Source organism: Rhipicephalus microplus, chromosome 6, assembly GCF_043290135.1.
Source record: "Rhipicephalus microplus isolate Deutch F79 chromosome 6, USDA_Rmic, whole genome shotgun sequence".
NCBI lineage: Eukaryota > Metazoa > Arthropoda > Arachnida > Ixodida > Ixodidae > Rhipicephalus > Rhipicephalus microplus.
In genome coordinates, this window is record NC_134705.1 from 188,628,170 (window position 1) to 188,654,020 (window position 25,851).

Genomic DNA, 25,851 nt, shown 5'->3' on the forward strand with positions numbered 1-25,851 from the left:
TCGACACCGACCGACGCTGCTGCGTCGAAAGGAGAACGCCGCGCCATAGTGGAGGGGAAGAAAGTTGGGACCTAGGGAAGGAGATTGGGGAACATGCGCCGAGGGCTCCACGCCGGCGCTCTCCTCATCACCGGTGAGCGCCTGCCGCCGTCGCGCTGATGCGAAGTGGGCGCGCTGGCTGTAGCCGCCACGCGTACGCTAGAGAGAGAGGAGGATGAGAAGGGCGAGAGGAGATGTTCAGCCCGGGTATAGAAACCGTGAACGGGCGTTTTGCTTCGGCGAGGGCTTTCGCAAAACTGCCTTTCCTCGCCGCTGAAATAGAAGGAAACGCGGGTTTGGTGTCGTCTTCCCTTTTGTATCCCTAACCTCTTCCCGGGCATTCCGCTGACTGTGTGTGGAGCCGAGCGGTCATGTGCGTGTGGTTGCTTGTACATTCTCGTTCGATATTTCGCTTTATCTTACTACGTGTACGCTGGTTTGCAAACGAGTATGAGCACGCTGTCAATAGGGGGCTCATCGTGCATGTGGGCTTCAATTAATAGACCCGGCGCGTCGTAGCGATGTGGGCTTGTGGAGCCTCATGGCGGTTTTGGGGACAAGCTCACGAGAGCGTTGCGAGAGATGTAAAAAAAAACGAACGAAATGTGCGCCACGTGCCGAATTATGAGAAAGAGTGCGCGCGCTGGTGGTTCGGGTAATCGAATAACCGATTTTCTTAGAAGCGTCGATTAACGTTTCGATAGAAATGTCTGTTATTCAAGTCATTCATCAGCTTTTTTGTTCTCTCTTTTTCTCTGTCTTCGAGGTGAGTTATTTTTTAGTGGGTGTATTCAATGTTCTAAAGGGAATTCTCCCAATGAGCAACTATTGCAGCCTGGCTAGCTTTTTATGAAGTGAAACAAAGTAGCCTTAGAATCTATATATATCTTAGAACATTGTTGTACTTCGAACAGACGTGATTGGCCAACATTAGCTGACGTAACAAAGAGCTCGCCAACGTGAGGTAAAATTAGTGCGCTCGTTTCTAGTAAGTAAGGGCGGTTGGCCCCTGCCTTTTTTTTTCCTCAAAAAATAGGCATTTTCTTTGAATAATACACCTGCATCTCATACATTGGTGCACTGATTTTTAATTCCTACCATCCGCAAGTAGGTATTCATTCTCGTTTTAGCTCCACGAATGGTTTTCGTGATGGTAATACCAAAAGATTTCGTCAAATATAATATGTAGACACATGCAATCATGCGACATAAAAGAAAACTTTACTTCAGTGCGGTCTTCTATGTATGAAAAAAAAAACCTTGCAAGGACGTGCTGTAGGTAAGCTTACTAGTGTATGGGATGTAACGAAGAAAAACACGTTGATCAGCATACTTACCCTTTCTGTTCATCACTTCTCAACCCATATAAAAAGCGTCATTTCATTAAGACTTAGTAATATAGTAATATCTCGAGTTTTACGTTCTAAAACCTCGATATGATTATGAGGGACGCTCTTGTGGAGGGCTTCGGTACGTTCGACCACTCGCTCTTCTTTAACATGCAATGACATTGCAAAGTACACAAGGTTATACCACGTGATGTACCTTGCCGCATCTTCACAGCTATGTTCGTTTTGCTTATTTAACCGACAATATACAGTAAAAAAAATAGGTGGTAGTTTGTGCTCGACCTGTGTAAGCGTTCCCTTTTTTGTGGCGTTTCTTCATTATTTGCGCTTTTTTTCCTGTGAAGTAATGAACCAACTAGCCCCTTAAGACGTCCTGATCAATTTTATACCAACTTTACTCAATCGAAATACGACCTCCGCGGCCAAGATCAAACTTCAGACCTTCGGGTGAGGACTTGAACAGGGAAAGAAATATACGTTCAACGTGATAAATCAACAACTATGTACCTCGTTGTGGTGGATTTCTGATACAGTCTTCTCCGCTACTATGGTATACCATACCGCAAGCCCCAGAAACGTGAACCTTGCCTTTCACGAAGGCAGACGTAAAGCCAGGTCATTGGTGTTACAAGCCGAGCACACCGGTCGACAGGACGTCGTCTATAAAGACGTTGCGGAATGTGATAGCAAAGCAGCACAAAGGGCAGTGCCGGTCGGACAGCGCCCCGATGGCGTGCTGGACAGTCAGTAGTGTCGAGACCGTAGATGCCAAAAAAGGTTGCCATAGTCTTGGCCATCAGCCAAAAAGGGGTCGAGGTGGTCATCACCGACTCCAAAAACGCCGAGATAAATCGGGAAGGGTGATGGAGACTGGCGTCCATACATTAAACACGGTAGCAGGATCCAGGGAGCTCATTCTGCTCGTCTGGACACCAGCTCACCAAGGAACGAGGAGACTCATTCATTCGCCAGAGGTCTCACTTACCGGTCGACCCCTGAAGCTCCCAGGTTACCGAACTTACAAAAAGAAAAGGTTAGGATATGTGCACATATCGTGAAAATCGTAGCACACTACAAGCAGTATCGGCAGGTATACCCAAGGATGGAGAGATCACTCAGTAAGAAAGACGAGGTTATGTGGCGAAAGTTACTTGATTTTTTTTCAACCCTGTGCTTTACACCAGAGGCATCCAGAAATTTTCTGGTTCCTGTACAAATTTTGTGATGAGGTGGCGAATTCGATACACGTGGTGTGGACACGTGGCGTGGTCCGAGTCAGAACCACGGTTCACACACTTCGGAATTCTGGGAGGCCGTGCTCCACAGCCCAGACTCCAACGTCCAGCAAGACATCGGTCAAGCTCTTGCTGCTGCCGTGTATTAAGGGATCCAGAACGATGGCTAAGGGCGGCGTCAATGCCTGGCGTGATTGACAGATTTTTTTTAAATTAAAGTTTTCTCTGTCTGTCTTGCTCTATTTATCACTTATTAGCGTTATTAAACTTTCTTTTTGTTTAGGGGGAATCCCTTAAAGATGTGAAGGAGAACAAGAATAATGCAAAGGCATTATTATTTTGTCTTTCTTTTGTTGTTGCTACGAATACATTCGTAATCATATCTGCAAGAACATTGCAAATACATAATTCGTAATTGCGGATAAATTTAGCGATAGGAAACTAATAAGGAACTGCACGAATGCGCACGGAATCGCCTGTAGAACGGAGTAGTTTGGTGCCGTTTCCAATGTTTAGGCAGAAAAAAAAAAGGCAAAGTAGTTTTGTTCGTGGATTGAGGAGAGCATAACAAAAACACATCGACAGTAATGCAGTAACGCGAAACAGCAAGGAGAAGGTACCCTCTAACGCCCAGCCCATCGCAATCGATTGAAAACCGAGAGAGCGGGGGAGGGGGAGGCCAGGCTACGCCGCAACGGTGAAGAACTTGGAGGGTGGCGATCGTATAAGCCATTAGCGGTTTTCGTGGTGGTCGGAGAAAAACGGTGGTGGTGGTGGGTGAGGGGGTGGGGGTGCGTGGTTGGGTGGCTGCGAAGGCTTCCTCGATACTACAGCCATCAGTACAACCACCTCCCTCCCTCGGCTCATCACGCGTCGCGCCCCGACTCTGTTTTTGCGGGCGTGCCCCACCAGGGGACGCCGCATTACTTTCGCTGAGCAGAGTGCGCTGGCAAGCGCTCTCGGGTTAAGTGGGTGAGGTCGAGGGTATGCGCGAATGGTGGCGTTGGGGGTCGCTAATAATGCGCGCCCTCTAGGTCCAGCTCACGCAAGTCGCTGGCGTTGTCGGCGTTAGTGCTGCGGGAGAGCCCGATGTCTGTCTCGATTAGAGTAGTCATTTAGATTAGATTTTATTCGGACATTTGGAGGTAGAAAAAGCGAGCGACTATATAGAGCGTGTTAAGAGAGATATTTTTGTCGCACGATTATTTTTTTCGTCATGCACACATCATATCGTGAAAGTTTGCCTCGATGTTATCTTAAGCACTCAAGTTCCTTGAAACCTTTTTTTTTCTTTTGTGACATGTATTGTAATCGACTGCATTTAAACTCACGCCATTTAGATAAGTCGATGCCAAAGTTTTGGATGCCAAATATAAAGCAAATGAAGTGTAAATGTCACACTTACTTATGCTGTACTTAAGTACACTTTCTCGTGCATCCAACAAACTATTATCAAATTACTGCCCAGTCAGTCATGCAAAACTTCTTCCCAAACCATATTTAACGACCATTTAAGTTACGCGTGATAGTTGTCTACAGGCAGCGAGCATTCGTAAAAACGTAGCCAAGAGGTATCCTGAAACGCCGGTCGAATTGCTCGACGTCCAATGTCTGGACCAATGTTACTGCCTTGACCAATATGATCATGTGTGTAGGAAGGCCACCTACACATGATCGACTTTCACCGCCTTCATTGAGTTCCACCACCTTAACTGACTGTGACGTTTCAATCGTCTGCGAATAATCCGTGACATTCGCAGAGCGCTAACTCGATGATGGTTTTAGGGGGAATGGGGTCGTGCCCGGCAGAAAGCCCTGTGTCACAGCCGTGGGCGAACCACCTTTATACGCTCGTTCTGTGCCAACATCGCGCAGGCAATGCGGCTTTGCATCCACGCGAACTGCGCCAAATTATTTAGTGCGCCTATTTTAACACTACTCATGACGTCACCTCTTGGTTGTCCAGTTACGCCACTCAACCTTTAAGCGGAATAGATTCGGTGTTCTTGCTTCCTTCTTGGCTTGACCGGGATTGGATACCAAGATGCAGAGCTGTCGACTGCGCCAAATATCGTAACGCGCCTGTCATAACGCTGCGCATACGTTATATTCATCTTCTGTCATCCCTATACACCACTCAGCAGTCATGTAGAAGAGACTCATTGCTTCTGTTTCCTTCTTCCTCTGTGCTTTGGTCATTAATGGTTACAAATACGCAGTCTTCTCGGCTGCGCCTAATTTTAGCGACATGCTCATCAGAACGCTATTCATGACGTCATCTCTGTCCTTATCCTGGTACGTCCTTTGGTTACTATGCCGAACGGATCTACTTTTTGTCTTTGCTCTTCCTCAATTGTTTGACCACGATTGAACACAAAGACGCAGTACTGTCGACGGCGCTAAATTACGTTACAAGCCTACACGTGCGTTGAAAAAGTGCAGTATATAGTATGTCCTATTCTCTTGTAGTTGTGTTCTTCTCCTTCGGAACTCCTCCCAGCAAAACTGTCTGCGCAAGTTCTGTTTTTGTTCTTTTTAGTCGTCCTCATATTTGCTTCATATTCTTCTTTATTGTTCGTGAAGACACTTTCATGCAGCAGCAAGCGAAACTCTCAAATCGCACCGCCTATGCACCGGAAAAGCTCACACACCAAGAAGTAAAAGGGTGAAGAGAAACATTAACGGTATATGGAATGAAAGGGCGCCTTGAATGCTGCAGAGTTAATTATATGTAGGTATGCAACGACACGGGTATACCTAATCAGCGCCGACAGCTCACGAGCGGTGCTTGCAGACGTACCTGCGCAAGCGTTGTTCGCTGAGCCATCCTCTCCACATCTTTTTTCGCAAGCCGTCGACAGGCGGCGTTGTGGCCCTCGAAATTCCTCGTTTGTCTTCGGCCAAACATATCTCCATAACGCACACATACGGAGGAGTCGCACTGTGTTGCTGCCGACAACTATACAGCGGGCCGATTTGTTACTCTTTTTGGCACTTATTGTGGGGTTCGTTGGCTGACTCTGCCACCCGTTTCGAGATCTTTCTAGTCTTTTTTTTTTGTTCCCCACATACGTATCATAGAGGGACGTGTACACAGAGACCCCACCATGCACCCAAGCGTCGATTCGAGGCACGATGCCTCGCTGGTGCATTATGCAAATCACATTATACTCCCCTCACGTTGGCGCATCCAAGAACGAGCGTGCGAAGAACATTTTCGGGCCGCTTGCACGATGAGTCGCGAGGCGAGGTGTATTCATATCTCTAGCATTCTGCGCCTTACAGCAACGCGTATACAACTCGTTCTATGAGGGTATGAAAAGCTTCTCGCGGTGTCCCCGACTACTTGGATATTCACACGGAACCTCCCTGTATAGTACGTATACACGCCCTTTACTTCGTGCATATATCTTATTCACGTCATTGTTCGCATGCAAATATACGTCTTTCGCTGAGTGCGCACTCAGTGAGTCCATTCATTCTTTATGCTCAACTCATCGCGCTGTTCGGGGTTATAGCTCACTACCAGGACTTGCGACGTGACTTCATCACCTTCCTGAATCCAAAAATCCGTGAGGCAGTCGTGTACGTAGAGGGCGCTGCTCGCACCCCTCCTCCTACATTTTCTTGTTACGTTATCCAAGGCAGCATTTTGTATACATTGCTAGCCAGTGCCTCCAATAGTAATAATATTAGCATGTCATCCGCCTATAACTAGGTGCACGGGATAAAAGTGTGCAGCTTTGACACCTATTCAGAACGGGTGTCAGCCTCGGGCTTCTCAGGAACGGAAGTTAGAAGAGTATATAAAAGAGGTGCGAAACTCCCCTTAGTGGGCCGTGGTCATGAAACTTAATGTCCCACAAGAGAAGGGACAGTGACGATGATTGGAGCACAAAGATTTAAAAAAAAAACATCAGCTAACGTATAGCCATTTGAAGGAAGACCTTCTTCGTATCTCACATACGGGTCATTTATGAAAAGAATAAGACGTCAGCATTCGAGAAACATAATAAACGCTGGTCTCAAGAAGCACTGCAACCTCAAAGCCCCGCCGCGGTGGTCTAGTGGCTAAGGTACTCAGCTGCTGACCCGCAGGACGCGGGTTCGAATCCCGGCTGCGGGGACTGCATTTCTGATGAAGGTGGAAATGTTGTAGGCCCGTGTGCTCAGATTTGGGTGCAGGTTAAAGAACCCCAGGTGGTCTAAATTTCCGGAGCCCTCCACTACGGCATTTTTCATAATCTTATAGTGGTTTTGGGACGTTAAACCCCACATATCAATCAATCAATCAATCAATCACTGCAACATCAAAGTCAGTTCTAAAGGTCGTTCTATACGGTTATGTTTCAACATTTTGCGACCACGTGAGAAGCCTTATACGAGGACTATTGCTTGAACCCGCATGCCTGTGAAGGTCATGAACGTACCTATCGAGAAACCAGGAAGAATGGTAGAAGTGAATTATGCGTGTACTGGTCGGGCTACGTAAAAAAAAGGGGCCTGCGAGCCGCATGATTGAGGTCTCTATAGTATGGGATATGTGTGATCTGCTAGCATTCGTGTTTACGAAGCGCACTTGGCAAAACAATCATCGCCATCCAGTTTACGCTTCATGGTTGCGAGACGCAGTGACGTATCTCCATGCGGACCTACCGAACTCTTTTTCTATTGGTCTGAGCATACCGCGTCAAGACTGCAGTGAAACTGCTCCTAGAAGGGAAAAAAAGATTCATGAAAAAAAGAACAGAGGTGACGTTGTGTTTTCTCAGAAAAAAGGACGTCGTCCTTAAATCTTTTCAAGACCTCGATTGTCTTGCATATTTTACTGCTGCCCTGGAAAAAGGGTGAACTATGAAGAGCAGTGGCGAGAGGAAGTTCCCCTTCACCTTTACCAACTCCTGGGGCCCACCTCCGAAATCGACTAAGGTTAGTGCACCTGGACGTGCATGTTTGTGGGGCGTTTGTATGTCGCCCCTGCACGTCGTGGGTCCCTCTGAAGATTGAAGTTGAGAAACGAGCAAAACGGGTTGAGATACTTATGCAAATGGAATTGCTCGCTCAATTTACAGGTCGCGCGTGCCAAGTGGTGTTTCGTGGTGTGGGCACCCGCGCCGCTTGTAAGGCTCGCGATTTCCTCAGGCAGAGAGAGAGAGACGCGGGGAGGAGGGTTCATTGTGCTCAATATGATTCGTGGGTAAGTCGATGGAGTTCCGTGCAACGAAAGTTAGTATAGCTATGATATATGATTGTCGTAGCATAATGTTGTGTTACTCACGCTATACCAAATTATGCAGAAGTTCAGCAGGAAACGACAGATTAAATAGATCAATATTCTTGACAGCAACTGCCAGGGGCCCTCCGTAGGACTGCACTGGCTTGCTTCTCCGGTCTGTTTGTCTTTCTGTCTGTCTGTCTGTCTGTCTGTCTGTCTATCTATCATCTATCTATCTATCTATCTATCTATCTATCTATCTATCTATCTATCTATCTGTCTATCTATCTATCTATCTATCTGTCTGTCTGTCTGTCTGTTTGTCTGTCTGTCTGTCTGTCTGTCTGTCTGTCAATTTATCGATTTATCGCGATAAATTTATCGATTTATGGCGAGTTCCCCTGATTTAGTGACAATAAGATGCTTCTGTCAAAACACGTGGCGCACGTGCTTCAACTGCCTGTCTATATCCAACGACATAGCGACCCGCGCCATATAGACCAGATGGTACGTGAGCTCGTCCAAGCCTTTCTAATATTAAAAGTTAGCTAGTGATAAGTGCGTGGCGAAAGCACCTCTTAAGTTAAATAAGGCATATATAAGACGCCTGGATGCGCGCATTTGAGATTTTTGATTTGGTTCATGCTTAACATCTGGTTTTGTGTCTCACATTCACTTGTCCTTTCCAGTACGAGTTCAGTTGTTAATTACGTCTATCCTGTAGTTTTTTTTCGCCTTGTCGCACGTTTTTTCGCGCTATTTTTTATCACGATTTACCAACTGCCCGAGAGTTCATCATTTTGTGTTTTGGCATGTAGAATGTTAAGTAGCAGCTGATCGCCACATGCCACATGTGCACATCATCTGTAGGAAAGAAATGGGGAGTTCCCATACCATCTACGTGACCACTCTTATGCTATTTTTTAACAAATATCGTTGGTGTGTGTACATGTCTCATTATCGTCATCATCAGGCTGACTACGTCTACTGCAGGACAAAGGCCTCTCCCATGTTCCGCCAGTCAACTCGAAACACGGTACATGTGTATCTATTTCTTAATAATGATAATAATATTATGTGGGGTTTATAACGTCCTACAACCGCCAAATGATTATGAAAGACGCCATATAGTGGAGGGCTCCAAAAATTTTGATCTCCGGAATTCCTTAACGTGCACCCAAATCTGAGCCGCCGCAGCCGGGATTCGATTCCGCAACCTGAAGATCAGCAGCCGAGTGCATTAGCCACTAGACTACCGTGGCGGGACGTGCATGTAGCTATTTTATTTTTATTATTTTATTTATTCAGAATTGAAATACAAGTGATACAAGTGCATGTGTTATGTACAAATACAGAAGGAGGTCTCAAAGTCGCGAGACTGTGAGTGAGACCTCCTATAAAATCATACATGAGAGATACAACGCAATAGTAAAGAGTGGTAAGGCAAGGAAATTTAAGGTATACAAAATGTACAGATAAGCACGAAATAGCGAACGTAAGTTATAAAAAATGTACAGCTAAGCATGCAAAAACTAACACGAAAATGCAATAACATTCACTCTGTATAATATCAAGCATTATTACGGTAAGGATAGAAAAATTAAGATATACAAAATGTACAGATTAACACGAAATAGCGAACATAAGTTATACAAGGTGTACGGATGAGCACAAAAAACTAACAGAAAAATGCAATAACATTCAATTGATATAATATCATGCATTAAAAATTTAATAAGTGCGAACGCAAGCCTTTTTTAAACATTTCGAAGGATCTATTTTCGATCTCCAAAGGTAAATAATTCCACAGGGAAACAGATGAAAATTTTGTGGTAAACTTGCCATAATTAGTCCTAGGTTTGGGTAAAAGGAAGTTGTTAGCCTTTGCAAAACGAGTCGATGACGCCTGAGGAAACTGACTTGAATGTAGTAAAGGAATCGGAAGTTTTCCATTCACATATTTGTAAATAAGAATACCGACAAAATATTTAGCCAGCTTCTGAACTGATAAAATTCTATGCGAACAGAGTAATGATGATGCATTGGACACGAAGCCACTGAACGTTATTATTCTCAATGCTTGGTCTTGAAGATGTTGGATAGCTGATAAATGAGTGGCAAACGTATTTCCCCATGATGAAATGCAATAGATTATGTTGCTGTGAAAGAAAGCGTAGTAAAGTGACAACAATATTTCAAAACGAAAGAACGGGCGAACTTTTAGAAATATTCGAATGGCATATGCGGCTTTCCGTGAAGCTCCAAAACATGTGAATTAAACTTTAAATGTTCAGAATAAATTTCTTAAGAGAAAAATTAGCACATGAACGTTTTAGTGCTCTTCTTGCCACGCTAAGGTCTCAGTTCATCTTTAAATGCCAACATTTATGACAGAGTACAACACGAACTGATGAAATCAACGGTGTTTTTTTTCTTCCGCTCATATCATTGACACATCCATCGTGAAGACCCCCAAAGAATAAATTATGCCTTGCAGTTACGTCACTGCAACTGTCGTGTCGTATATATAGGATACCAACATGGCGAGGCGCAATGTTGGTGATGTTACGTTATTCTTAACGCTACATTGTGTTCAGCTTCTTTCTTTATTCGTGCAAACAGGCCGAACACGTTCCAGTGGTGTTGTTATGGCACTGAACATGGTTAAACATCACGTGATTACTTTGTCTCGACGTCATCGAGACCGCCACGTTGGAACCGCCACGCTGCATGCACCCACGACATCTGGTGCCAGCTATGAATTGTGTCCGCAGAGCGCGACCGATTTCGCAGACGAATCCCGACTGAATAGTTGGAAGTCGGTTCACACTCACGACATTTTTATTGCTAAACTGATGCCTCTTTCGCGGGGAGCGGTTTGTTATAGCGCGAAATTTCTATACCGACAGGAATGCGTTGCAAGGCGCAGACATTGCGCTTAGAGCATTCGCCGGTCACAAAAACAACCTCGGACTGTCTCCGATCTCATTTAATCAATCCTTACAAATGAATAGTGTAGTAACGACACACTCCTGCTGTCTTCCTACGACTATAGGTTCTGCACATGCGTTTTTGCGCTTGCGAATGACGCCATGTATATATTACATCACTGCAGGAGGAGCTCATTTCGCCGAGATACCTGTTTTATTTGGTTCGTTGTTTCTCGCCTCTCTCAGTTCGTAACTCGGCTTCGTAATATCCCCGGTTCAAGTTCGTTCTCCGCGAGTTTTGTTTTCTCTCTGTCTCTCCCACCCACTCTCTCAGCCGTATTATTCTTCGACGGTGTTATGTTCACCGGCAAACGTCCGCAAGCCGCTTGAAACCGCAGATGATACAGCCGAGAGAGAAACCACGAAAAGTAAAAAAAACCTCCGTCTTTCTTCGGTCGCCGATATAATTCGAAAGAGCGCGCATTCTGCTGCAAATGAACTTGTTCTGTGCCCCCCGCCTCCGCTTCACGCCATATACATGTTCTTTCTATACCACAACGCGGTGTCTTAGAAAAGGGAGACCGCTAGCAATAGTATATAATGCGGAGGGGGTGGGGGGCTAAAAGAGGGTGGAGGGGAGGTACACGGGGGCAGAGGGGGTGCTAAAAGACGGTGAGCCGAAATGGATGAGAATTTCGTGCCCGTTCTTAATGAAGTTCTGCGCGACCGAACCACGCCGCCACCATTGCCCTCTTCTGTTTTTGCTCTGTACTTCTGCAGCGCTTCGGGCAGCACTTCTGCTGCACGTCTGTCGTACTTCTGTTTTAATTACGCCGTGTGTACTACAGCGGTGCTTCTGACGCGCTTTTGTCGTGCTTCTGTTTTCGCTTCTGGCGTCCTTTCGCTATTACTTCTGCGATTACTTGTGCCGCGCATAATGTGGTCGTCTGCAAAAGCGCGGCCATCACACGCTTTGACCCCCCCGCTCCCCTCTCGAATGCGCATTCGCTCATTCGTTTCGTCTTCTCCAAAACGGCTCGCCTTGGCAACTGGATATTGTGTATAGGTTCATTTTGGGGGGCACTGAACGACCCGGCTCTCTTTCTCGGATCTCGCTTTTCGCAGGTACGCGTAATCACGTGCGCCCGCGCACATTCGTGCTTCTGTTTCTTGTTCTTCGGGTCACCTTTGGCGCTCTCTCGTAGCAGACGACGACGCCGCCTCCTCTTGTTACTTCTGCCTGCCCCCACGATGCTGTTTCTAGCCATCACATCGCGCGTTGAAGAAGAACTACTCGAATTCGTTTCGAGAGCAATGCATATCACAACGGGAAAGGAGGGGAGAGGTCGGAGGTTAGGCAGGCGAGAAAGCGAATCTGTGTGACCATTTCTCGCGAACTTACGAGAACTCACGAGACGGACTGAAAAGAAGGCTATAATCGGAGCGCGTTGAACGTTATACAACCTCTCGGTGCGCGTCTCCTTGTTTTGTTCGGCCCGACGAGTCCTCCTCGCTTTCGTTACAAACAGACATGGTTGCGTGGTATCCGCAGGACGGAACGCTCACCTTTGTGTCTTCCATGAAGTTAGGCCTACGTCTGCAGAGCAGAGCTCGAATTGATTAACAAAAGGGGGCGCGACGGGCACCGCAGCACGGCCGGCGCTTTGGTCGACCGATTCTTCACTTCGGCTTCACTTCTTCCCCTCTCCACCACGAAGCGTCCTCCTCTCCCCTTTCTCAGTTCGCTTGTATACTACTATTCCCCGTGCTTCTTCGTAACTAGGCTATATTACTCGCGCGCTGCGGCCGGCCGCATCGTTTGTCATTCATGACTGCGGTTAGGTGTTTTCTTAAGTTTCCACGCAGCGTGGCGCGCCACGCAGTGCGATCGCTCTTTTGGAAACGGATCCTCCCACCTTTTTTTTTTTTTTCGGAATGGACTCGTGATTAGGCTTGGGGAAAACTTTTGTCCACTTCTGCGAATAATGCAGCGCTTGGCTTGCGCGTTTTTCGTCGCCTCCGCTTTCGTTTCTGCTGCTTCTGTTGCTGCTGGCGCTGATATATGATGTGTTTGTTGCCGATTTACGCTGCGTCGCTTTGTGCGGAGCCTGCAAACGAGAAGCGGATCGTGACGAGTCCGTATGTATTTATACGCGAGCGCGGTTCCGACGACTCGGAAACGGGGCGTGGTCATGGCGCATGGTTTTAGAGGAAATCGAAGCCGCCATCTCGGTGTCTGAAACAAAAAAAAAAGAGAAAGGCGCGCACCTCGATCTGCAGGCACGCAAACAGACGTCCGCTTTTACGATTTGATGTCGTCTTTCTTTGTTTGTCGTTTAATGCTGAAACAGGAGATGAGAGAGAGAGAAGAACACGCATGTTTGTTAGCCGTCGAAAGATGGAGTGGCTACGTGTACACAGAGAAGTGTACCGTTGGTATACTTACGTGCATGATCGTGAGATCATTTCATTGCGAGCGGAAAGACATGGTATAGTCGTGTTGTTCGATATGCCGCCTTAAGCTGCACGCTCGTTAGATTATACACTGTGAGCGGGAATATAATCCACTGGAAGCTTGCTTAAACGTTGCCACTGGAAGGATATGCGACGGCCATATAGCTTAATTTCGGCTTTTTAAGTACTATGCTGAACATAAACTGCCGTATTTCTACCTGCCAGAGTCTGCCATGTCATAATTAGGCAAATTGTCGGGGAAAGGGGGAGGAGAGCCTGGATGAATTCACCATGATCACCGTGATAATTAGAAGACAGCGCTTATTTACCGCACAGGACAAGGCAAGAAGTGCACGTGCAGTGTCGTGTGTCACTTCTTGCTTTGTTCCGTGCGTGAAAACGATTCTAAATTGAAAGAAACAAATTAGTTTAGACTAATTATGCTCCGAATACTGTAGTGTAATTAATTTCACCACTACAGGTTTGTTAATGAACGGAAAACTATGCCCTTTGGATCTGTTGGAGTTGTTTCACAGGAATATAAGAAGGGACAACCCGGCTGAGACAAGAGACAAATCCTCGCACGAGTGCTCGTGTGGCGCGTAGTCCTCATCTGTTGTCTCAGACGACCTCCGTCTTCCATTTGTCATGAAAAAAACTCACGAAAGAAAAATTTCCCGCCGGAATGAACAATGGTGACGTCACAAATTTCATTTTTTTGATTATTATAGATATTTCCAAAAACCTGCATCTCTGGCTTTCTTAGAAGACAACGTACTTCATTTTCTCTGATTGGTAGCATCGTTGACCCCAGTAGAAACCACCGAAAATCTTTGACATGACCACGACGGGTGTGGGAACTTCAAGGTGGTGTCGCCGCCAACATTTTTTATTAGTGTTTCTTCGCTTGCCAAGCGCCTTCTTGTGGCAAACATGGCGCTTTCTTTTTTTTTGTAGTAGAAAATTGACTAACACGAGCAATTATGTCCGCCTTCTTAGTGTCCTCCTATTAAGCGCTGTTATATAATTATCATATACTACCAGCTCACTCAGTGAACCTGTATTCTTCGGTCTAGATGGTCGCCTTTTCTAAAGAACACCTCTATAGTCTCTGTGCGCGGGTGGACTACATTTCAATTCTGCGATACACCACAACGAGAGTTCTTGGACACCATCAAAGATGGTCCGAGACATAGTATGAACACAATAATATAAAATCCTGTCTTCTTGAAAGACCAAAGGAATCATGAAGCTATATTAATAAGGAGAGAAAAGAAATATCACCTAAACTGAAAATGAAATGCATGCACCCTTCGAAAAACGCGTGCGGCCTTTATCCGAGAAGTGTTATTGCGAAAGAAACAGACCCTCCGTAATTAAACTGCGCACCTTTTATTGCACAATCGTTTTCTTTTTTTTTAGCACTACGGCTCACAGCGTATATGTCCTTCGCTACACGTAATACAAAGAAAGAATTATTTATGACAGCGAGTTTAGTGATACGAAATTGGAAAAGTTTTCAAGTTTCAAGTTTATTCAACAACGATGTCAGTTTACAGAAAAGTGTGTACAGGATTGGTAATACACACAAGGAGCCCCAAAGTTGGAAACTGTCAGGGGGGCTCCCATACATGATGTTAACGGGAGAAGAAACAAAATATACAACATTCAGTTGTTACGGTATCTTCAGTAAGAAAAAAAAAGCACAGTGCGAAAAAACGAAAGTAGAAAATACATATATGTTTAGCAAGGCAAAAAAGAAAACTCAGAAGAACAAACAAGCGCAAGTTATAATACAAAACGTAAGGACAATATAACATGTAGCAATTGTTATCACTACATTAAAAAGCAGTTGCTAAGATGAAGACAACTGTTGCAAAAAATATTTCTTTACTTGGTTTTTGAATGCATGTTCTGTGGTTGATGATTTTATTACGTAAGGAAGGGAATTCCACAGCTTGATTCCCGTAAATGTGGTAGTGAACTTGCCGTAGTTTGTGCGAACTTTAGGCAGAAGGCGGTTATCAAGCTTAGAAAACCTAGTAATATTATTATTTACAAGGCCTTCCAAGACAATGCCATCTATATGCACATTACCGCGAAAAAGCCTATACATCACAACTGATAACTTCAGCTGAAAGAGGTGATAAAGAGGATGTATATTTAAATTCTGATAAAGTGGCGTTGCATTGGTTAAGAAATGGCTGAAAGTCATGAGTCGAAGTGCTTGATTCTGTAGGCGTTGTAGTTGGTTGAGGTGGGTCAAATATGTGTTACCCCAGGCTGATATGCAATAAGATAAATGGCTGTGAATATGTGCGTGATAAAGGGAGTGGATTATGTGTGGCTGAAAATATGAACGAGTTTTGATTATGGCGCGTATTCCAAAGGTTATCTTGCGAATGAGTGATTGCGCATGAAGATTGAATTTCATATGCCGGTCAAGAACTACACCGAGAAACGTTGTACTGTCGGACATGGGAATTAAATTATCGTCCAGACGCACAGATATAGATTTTGAAAGTACAGTCGGGAAGGAATGAAAAACTATAAAAACGGTTTTTGATGGATTAATTCTTAACATGTTCATTCGACACCAGGAACTTATATTATGTAGATCCACGTTAATGTTTCGTTGTAGCTCATCGACATTGTTAGCATAAGTAAAAATGGTCGTGTCATCTGCATATAAGATACAATATGTAGCGGTCTAAACATTAGGTAGATCATTAATAAATAGCAAAAAGAGCAGCGGGCCAAGGATCGAGCCCTGAGGAACACCTTGAAGAAGCTCTACCGACAGAACTATCGACCGCGAGCTGCCCGTATAGTATACGTAAATGTATGAGATCCCACCTGCATATCGATTCAGAATAGGTACGCCTGGTGCCCACTGCTTTCGGAAGGCATTGAGGTACGGGTGTATCTTCGGTTGATTCGGGTTTCAGCCTGTGTAGCTCCAATAATGATTGCAGCACAACTCTCCCGTTCCCATCGGTGGCATATAATTCATCTGCGCAAATGGCCTCCTACACTGGGATTTATCTTTCTTTCTTTCTTTCTTTCTTTCTTTCTTTCTTTCTTTCTTTCTTTCTTTCTTTCTTTCTTTCTTTCTTTTTTTTCTTTCTTTCTTTCTTTCTTTCTTTCCTTCTTTGTTTCTTTTTTCTTTCTTTAAAAACACCAACGACTCAGGACATGAATTGACTGCACGGATGGAAAGATAGTCCCTTACAGTAACTCAAACCAACCCCGTTTATCTCTCGACAAGTGGAGTATTATTTATATTTTTTCATTGAATACCGTGAAAACAGCCTGTGGCGCCACTTGGTGGCAGGAACTTCAGTTATCCGATGTACCCTGTCGTGTGACCGTACATTATATAGCCTACGTGGTGAAGAATATTCCTGTTAGTGTTGTAATATTGTTTGTTTCTTTATAGTAAAATATATTGCTCCATAAAAAATTTACATATTATCCTGCGATAGTAGTACGCGTCGACGTGACACTGCCTTCGCATCACGTAATGCCGAAGACGTGCTGACGAGCATGGCATCAACTTTCCTGCGTGCCCATGAAACCGTGCATGAAACTTCTGGGGTCGCTAAGATTTTTGGAGCGATGTGGATTTTCTACCTTTACAGTTTGCCTCAGAAATGACGTGTACTGATACTCGGCATGGCCGCGCGTATGCGCAGTGATATGGTGGCAGTGATGTTTTCGGTGACTTGGCTTGGCTAGTGTGTCAAAAGACGACAGGACAAGTTATATACGACACAGGCGCAGCAACCTTGGGCGCAGGCGCACGCAACGCGCTATAAATACTCAGAAGTTGTATCGGAGAATCGATTGCGCAATGCCGCGGCTAAGCTTTCGATGATCACCGGTCTATTATTAAAGACGATAGCCCATCACTCTTCATTTTTTTTTTGTGTGCAAACATCAATAGAATGGAACGACCTTCCTGCTGACGTCGTGCTCCACTCCAGCATCGTCCATTTCAAAGAAACGTATTCTAAGAGAACTTGTTGTTGGACTAGTTGGTAGAGCATTTCGAAAAGTGAATTCGAGCGCGAAAGTTTTCGCGCTCGAATTAACTTTTAGAAACATTTCAAAGAAGCCATCGAACAAATCATCTGTTTGTGAACTGTCTACCCCGTCATGTAACACCCCTTGAATGGGGCCCTTGAGGTATTATAAATAAATAAATAAATAAATACACTATAAAAAAGAGCGAGTAAAAAGGGTGTATTTTGTCCCACAACAATAATCGTCATCTATATTGCGCACCATCCTTGCGCTATCACCCCTCACCTGGTACATTCCGGTCATGATCGACATGACCATTATCAGGGGTACATTGCATTCTCGATAGGAAAGTGGCCAGCGCCGAGTTTTCAAGAAAGGAAGCGCATGCAAGTCTGATGACGGCTACTGTTGTGGGACAGAAAGACACCCTTTTTACTCGATATTTTTTAGAGTGTAGTATTTCTTGGCAACCTTCAACGCAAAAGTTTTTGTCTGTCTGTCTGTACATATGTCTGTTTGTTTACTCTTAATGGCATCGGGTACGAAACTGTTGACCCCATCCGCAGCGCCCACTTATGTTGCTCAAGGTTCAGCGTTCATACTTGTGCAATTTTCGATTAAAATGCAATTATTGCGCATGTCTGGGGCACCATAACAACACGCATATATTCTGCATGAGCGTCTTTTACTAGAAAAGGCATACTTAAGTAATTTTAAGGACCGTAGCGCTTATCACGCTGCGCTGACCATGCAACCGGGTTGCACGGAACGGGGAATGTTTCCAACGCTTTGCTAAGACGACACGGTGGTGGCACCTACCCGTCGCCTTGCGTTCAACACCTTATCACCTCTGAGACGGGCGCGCACACCCGTCTCAGAGCCATGCGCTTTGTTTTCTAAGAAAACTGCCAGATGGCGCTCATGTCTCACGTGTGACGTGACTTGATGCATTCGTTCGCCTCCGCTGCACGCTCGAGGCAATCTAACGCAGTGCCTCCAGAATATCATTCACCGATTTTCTTGCGCAGAACATCAAATAAATGTTTTGTTCACTCGCCACACGCAATTGCGAGTGGAGAGAGTGAACTATCGTCTTTCGACGATAGTTCACTCTTCGTGTGCAGAGAGTGAGACTATTGTCTTTCGACGACATTTGCAGATTAACACACAGATGCGGGGCCATTTTTTTTTTAGTTTCGCGCGGCGAGCTTCTTAAAGCCCCCGCATTATTGCCACGGGCCGATAGCGGAATGTTCTTGCATTTTTGCGGCAGATTTTGCGCAATATCGCGTTACGAGAAGGGTGGTAAAAATACATGCAGGGCAGTTAGTGACGTAGTGGTTATGAATGATGTCAGCGATAATGACATCGTCCTGAAACGCCACGAATAAGCGTGTATCTGTGGTATAGACAACTGAAGAAGTGGGTGGTTTCATATTATATGTATACAATCAGTGTTGCAGGTGCTATACCAGAAAAAGCAAAAAAAAATCACGGCACCTAACTCCGCGGCCAGTTCACCTACTTACTCAACAGTCAATTATTATAATCTCAAATGACGTTTGCCTTGAAATTAAAAAAAAACAGCGACCGCGGAAACCGAGATTCGCACTCATGGGGCATCCGGCGAAATGGGCGAAATGATTCACGAGCCATCAACCCTGACAGAAGGAGGAGTGGGAACATATATCGTGACTACGTGAGCAGTTACCTATTTATTTATTTATTTACAGAATACTGCGGTCGAAAGACCAAGCAGGGGGGCATATTATAAAGTGATTCACAATATAACTTAAATAAAAAGAAAGTTCAAGCAATATAAACGTGTTAAGGCAGTAGAACACAGGATAACATTTGAACAAAGTTAAATGGCAGCAAGAAATTGCAAATTGCAACCGGAGAATGCAAATCAGATAACGTGAGACAGTCTGAGATCTTGAGTTGTACGGTTAAAAACGGAAAAATACATAGTTATCGAAGTCAGGATTTTCATTATCACAGAATGCTTCAAAAGGTAACGCGTTCCAATCATTGATCGTCCGAGGAAAGAACGAGTTCATGAAAAGATTAGTACGTGCGAAGCGAGGTTCAAGAGTGTAACTGTGAGTATGTCGAGTTTGTCTTGAGATTCGATTTCTTATATAAGTTCCTGGACAAATGGTAAATTTACGGAAATGATTGATATGTGGGGTTTAACGTCCCAAAACCACTCTATGATTATGAGAGACGCCGTAGTGGAGGGCTCCGGAAATTTAGACCACCTGGGGTTCTTTAACGTGCACCCAAATCTGAGCACACGGGCCTACAACATTTCCGCCTCCATCGGAAATGCAGCCGCCGCAGCCGGGATACGAACCCGCGCCCTGCGGGTCAGCAGCCGAGTGCCTTAGCCACTAGACCACCGCGGCGGGGTAAATTTACGGAAATAAAGTGAGTGTAGAAATTTCAGCCGGGCAACAGCTCTTCGGTATTGTAAAGTAGGGATATCATTAATGGCCATGATTGTTGTTGGCGAGTCATTTCTGTGGAAGGCATTAAAGATAAAGCGAACCGCCTTTCGCTGCATCATCTCAAGCTTCTTAACGTTTTTCTTTATATGTGGGTCCCTAACGACACTAGTTAAACGCCTAACTATAGCTACTCAATGGAGAGCTCCTAAAGCATGTGTGTGTCACTTAAATTAGGCAAATACCGCCACTACACCACAGGTCCACTCGCAGGACACGTAAAGAAGTAAAAAGAAAAACCTGTGCGTGTCACTTTCGGGCGACGCAAATCGCGGTGAATGGGCTTTAAAGGAGCATACGCTAAGTCTTTGAAAAATATAATATAAATGTACAAATAAATAGGTGAATAAATAAAATAAAGAAGCATGTGCTGCAGAGGTTCGCTGGTTAGCAACCTTCTGAGAGTGGAATGGATGGAGAACTTTTATTACTGTTCTTTAAGAGCGCTACAGGAGCGATGGCGTCTATTTCGTCGTGTTGCCCTGAAATGTACAACGCATGCGCCTATGGCAAGTGTGCAGGCTCTCTTTCTCGCTGAAAAAAAAGGAGCTAAGAAGCAATGAGAACGCATGGCCATTTAGAAAATTCAATTTCTTCGTTTTTTTCGGATATAATCTTTCTCAGGTTTTTTTTCGGGATGCCCCGAATGTCTGAGGGGGCATGCATCGCCCACTCAATGCTGCTGTCGTGATGACATGTTGACAGCATATACGGTCTTTCAACATTCCTCATCTCTCAACGGGGGAGTCGACGTCGATGTTCCGTTGAAAAGCGAGTTTCAAAAACAGAAGGTAGTTTAACGAGGGGTTTGAGAAGCACAGAAGTTTTCCTAAGCTCTTTCATCGCAACGTATTTGAACGCAGTCGTCATCAAGAAAAGGACGCCATGTTAGGCTTAAAAACAAGCAGATCGAGAGAGCCTCCGAGCATGACGCGACCAGGCTGCAAAGCTCTCGTGAACTGTGCGTATAGTCATGTACTACACATCGTTCCAGTTCACACCACTGCTGGACGCAAAATAGCATATTGCGAAAGCGCTCCACTTGAAGCGCATATGTTTCTTGCCATCGCATCCTCCCCTTGGTCGCTGCCCGCGTGACACTTCTTCGGCGCGACCCTGTCGCTAAGCCTCGCCACGTCGCAGCTTTTTAACGACCGTGCCGTGTCTCCCCAATGTTTTCCTTTTCAAACACGACGCGGCGCTGATATGAGCTGTCCGAATCTTTTTTTTTTTTTTTTTCGACGCCAAGAACCCTGCAACAGCAGCCGCAGCGGCTGCGTGCGTGTATATAACCTCTCTTTCTGTCACTTGACAGACGTGTTTCGGTTGGCCAGTTTTGTCGGTCGCATGCACGTCTGCTCATGCGCCGTACTCCAGCAGACGACGAAGGCGATGCCGCGGTAGCCTAACGAATGCCTCGTTGCTTCCTTCTTTCTTTCAACTCGTTTCGTTTTTGTTTATATTCCGCTCGTCGGTGCGCAACTGACTGACTGACAGCTCTCGCCGTGATGGCCGCCTGTTGGCACAAACCCTCCCGGGTCCATTTGCATTTGTTCGTTCGGTCTTTCATCCGCTCCTCGTCCGGAGCCGAGCGTTCGCTCATTAGCGCTTCGTCTGCCGTATACAAATGTGTGCGCGTCAGTCTTCGGATGTGAGGCCTATCGGCAGTGGCCTCGCTGTCACGTCCAACTCGTCCCGCTGTTCACACGTCACGCGCGACTAAAATAAAATAAATTTGTTATAATAACAAACACATCTAACACCCGCAGCGTCCTCTGTCTACCTGCTGCGTTGTATGTACATACAGACTATCATTCAGCAGACGAAATAGCTCCTCCCCTGACCGTGTTTTAAAGACACCTGGCGGAATCTAGAAAGAAGTGATAGGTGTGAAAAGGAGGGAGGGGTTAAAATCGGGGGTGTTAATGCAACAAACGAGAGAGAGTTAGGTCGAACTTTGAAGGCGTGGTATATGGCGAACGACCCCGCCTTAATATGTGTAGGTTGTTCGTTCTCTTACGTCACACTCTCGGTGTTTCACATGACACGTGTGAATTAGTATTCCATATCTCGTGAATATTCCCAATGTTATGTGTCATCTAGGATGCTTCGTTATCGAGTGTATATGTACTTCCCTGAATGAAAATCGAGCATTTAATTAGGAAGGTATGAGGTTGTCCTTGTGTGAGATGGTGAAACGGGGTACTCTGTAAACAACATGGAAACGTTACCGAGTGTTTGCAGTCAGAAACTACAATTAGTATAGGCTTCACTATCATTCAAGCAATGTAGAGAGAGAAAAAAATTATTTACAGACAGACAGAAAGGTCAGTCTGGGCTACAGTTTGTTCTGACCTGCTTAATGGCTCTGGTACTATAATTCCTGATGTCACAAGATGCTGCGCTGGCTCCAGAGCAACCAGCTCCAGACCTCGTTGGCCTGGAGCTATCCGTTTTTTGCAGATATTACATGATTATATGGAGTGATAACGTAGCACGGCGCAATAATATATTGGTGACGTCTTCAGCGTTGAGGCTGTGCACTTATCAACAGTATTGAAATGGCAATGTAAAAAAAAAATTGTTGCTGCGTTTCTTTTCTTGAAGCTGCGTGTTGGAGATTTTTATTCCGATGATCGTCCCAAGCGATGCCAGAAACAAAATCCCAAAAGCTTTGTATTTCTGTGCCAAATGTTCGAGGCGTGCAGACAACGAGTATGTGTTATATTCATGTACAAAGCAGTAAGGATAGTCAGATATTGAGCATGTACCAGACACATTGAAAATATGCCAAACCATCAGAATATACAGACATTGAGCGCACGCCTATCATCGTGGTTATGCAGACATTGAGGATATTATTTACATTGGCACACCATGCATTGAGATTATGGAGTGCGTTGCAGATATTTAGAGACATTAAGGATACAACGTATTCATGCCACTCATGAAGCATGTTTAAAAAAATAAGACAGCCACTGAGCACAGGCAGACATCGAGGATATACCAAACAACGAAGTTATTGACATTGAACACACACGAACACGTCGATCATACACATAAACCGAGGATGCTCCGAACACTGAGTGTAGGCTAGACAGAAAGGGTACGTTTAACAACGAGGATGTGCAGACATTCAGTATATACCAGTTATTAAGGATGTACAAACGTATATACCAGTCATTGAGGATGCATAGACATTGACGGCATGACGGACGTTGAGGATACAAACACGGACGACGTGCCAGACATTGAAGATCACTGCGAAGCTACGCACCACGTCTACCATTACTCGACAAGAAAGCACGTTAGACCACGGTACAGTACAAAAATAAACAGAGCCGTAATGTATTTTTTTTTTCAGCAAAGCTCAGAGACAAGAGAAACAAAGTGAAAGAACGGAAGCTGCAGGGTATAATAAGCCCGGCGAATCTGACGACACGTTAGACAAACGATTGTCGCAAAATAGCTTCTCACTCCGTCGGCACCGACTTGCCGCAGAGCTACGACAGTCGCGGATGTGCGAAACCCGAGGGTGTATGAGCCCATCCAGGTATGAGCCGGAAAAGGAGGAGGAGGAGAAGAAGAAGAAGAAGAAGAAGAAGAAGAAGAAGAAGAAGAAGAAGAAGAAGAAGAAGAAGAAGAAGAAGAAGAAGAAGAAGAAGAAGAAGAAGAAGAAGAAGAAGAAGAAGAAGAAGAAGAAGAAGAAGAAGAAGAAGAAGAAGAAGAAGAAGAAGAAGAAGAAGAAGAAGAAGAAGAAGAAGAAGAAGAAGAAGAGGAGGAGGAGGAGGGGGGGGGCAACTCTCTTTAAAGCGCACTACGGTTTCGAAAGCGCGCACTCGACGACCTTCGCGACATGGGTATAGCTGTAAAAGAAAGTGGTGGGAGGCACGAAATGCTCCCGTGTTCCTATCGTTTAACGCCTGCAGGGAAAAAAAATAAAAATAGCTGCTCAGAGGAGAAACAACGCTGTCCTCTCCTTGAAAGGAACAACCATAGGGTTTGCACGTTTTGTGGCCACCGACACAATGGATTTTGGTTCTTTTTGTTTCTTTCTTTCGAGAGCAGTTGTAGATTGGAATTGCTTGGATAGATTCATCGTTCATCAGCCAATATTACAGAATTGTCCACTGAACTCGCGCAAGAAGATGTTTTTCGCAACAATTAAATTACCGGTGCTCTTGTCGCCACCCAGAAGCAAGTGTGTACCATCTACTCCTCGAGGGCGCGAAATATGGTTCAATAAGAAAACTATTACGAGGGAATATGTTACCTTTATATAGAAAACCATAGACTATAAAGAAAATAGTTGGTGCATGGCCAACGGTGGGCCTTCCAGAATAATTTTTTTTTCGCCTAGAATCGTATCGGAGAAACAAATACTTTATGGAAACGTTGAGGTATTTTTTTTTTTTTGCTGGAAGCATAATGCGCAACAATACCTCAGCATGCGTCCAGATTTGTATAATTTTGCTGTCATTTGTTTTTATGTGCAACCATTTGTCCTTTGTGTGTTTTTGCCACGTATATCCCAAGCCGTACAGAACATTTGACGTCACATGTCTGCGCGTACCCTCATTTCACATACTTCAACTCGTGCTCGATCTCGGGCCTGTTAGCCGTTCACGGTTTGTAAGATTGCAGTGTGATAGCACACCTTGGGTTCTACTGTATGACATATTTTACGCACATTTTACTTGTCTTCAAAACCACGTGTTCGATTTGCTAAGCCACAAGGAGTAGAACGCGCTGCCATAGATGCACGAACCTCCCATATTCATCAATTTAAAAAAATGTTTATGCTGGTAAAGTTTTTCTGTCATGCTTGTCTTACAGATGGAGAACAGCTACGTGGTGACGAATAACAAATAAAAAGACATGCTGCTCGTTTAAGGACCGAGAAAAGAGTAAGACCATTGATTGCCAACCTAATCGTACGTTTTTTTCCCTTGAATATTTGACTGTATCAACATAAGTTTTCAATAAGGGTAAAAAGAAAGCAATACCGGACAAGCTATAGTTCAGCGAATTTTTACTTACATGAAAAAAAAAATATCATATCTGCTGTCATGATACCTGCTGCGCAGACCAAGAAAATCAACCGAAAGCACCATTAAACACAATCTGTTGCCGCTATTTAGTGACAGTAATGAAAACTGCAACGTAGCATTCCTAAGAATCGGCTGAGAAACGGGCGCTGTGTGTGTGTGTGTGTGTGTGTGTGTGTGTGTGTGTGTGTGTGTGTGTGTGTGTGTGTGTGTGTGTGTGTGTGTGTGTGTGTGTGTGTGTGTGTGTGTGTGTGTGTGTGTGTGTGTGTGTGTGTGTGTGTGTGTGTGTGAAAACTTTGCCGTAGAATAACAACTATGCACCACTATATCGCTATTTAACACTTACGCCTTTTGACGTAGTGTACAACTCCAACGACTGCTCCCACAGAAATGGATGGATGGATGGATGGATGGATGGATGCTATGAGCGTCCCCTTTATAACGGGGCGGTGACAAGTATGCCACCAGGCTCGACAAAAAAAAACCCTTTTTTCTTTTTTGATGTTGGCCTAATGCCTCTACTTCGATAAATTCTATCTTAATGGAACAAAATGTAAATTTTCAGCTTAAGTTCTCTGCCATTTACGGCACACTGTCCATATTTTATTTTTCCAATATTTATTTTTGTCCTTTCTCTCTAATTTTCTGCCACCAATACTCTAACCGTCTCTTACTTATTTCAATCGCGGGTGTGTTCAGCTTTCCATTGTTGTCCCTAAAACCCAAGGCTTCCTGTAGGCTCGTGCCCAAACGTACACCTGGGTGGATATCTCCACATTCAATCAGAACATGCTCCGCCGTTTCCTTATCTTTCCCGCAGCATGTGCATTGTTCTTCTTCTTTACTGAATCTTGCTTTATGAGATTGTGAGCAAGCGCCATCTATTTTTTGGAAGGAGAGATGTATTCAGCCTCGGAGCGGTCTTGGGTATAACGCGCGCTTTTTACATCTCAGAGGTCATGGCACGTTTTACTAGTTACTCCCAGGAGGCAGCAACAATCGAAGTTTTCTTTTAAAAGTGAATGAAAATTAGCAGTAAGCCGTTGAA

General features: G+C 44.8%; 1 protein-coding gene across 4 annotated transcripts in view; it reads left to right on the forward strand.

Annotated features, from left to right (window-relative positions):
- The window catches only part of LOC142765739 (uncharacterized), a 306,400-nt gene that overhangs the window by 187,000 nt on the left and 93,549 nt on the right, over window positions 1-25,851 (forward strand). Inside the window, exon 4 of one of the 4 annotated variants that reach the window (XM_075867270.1) lies at window positions 24,592-24,630. The exons of the other annotated variants lie outside the window; for them this stretch is intronic. Within the exon in view, the coding sequence (XP_075723385.1) occupies window positions 24,592-24,627 (36 nt within the window). The 3' untranslated portion in view covers window positions 24,628-24,630. Of the gene's footprint in view, window positions 1-24,591; window positions 24,631-25,851 lie in introns of those variants that run through there. 4 annotated transcript variants of the gene reach the window in all.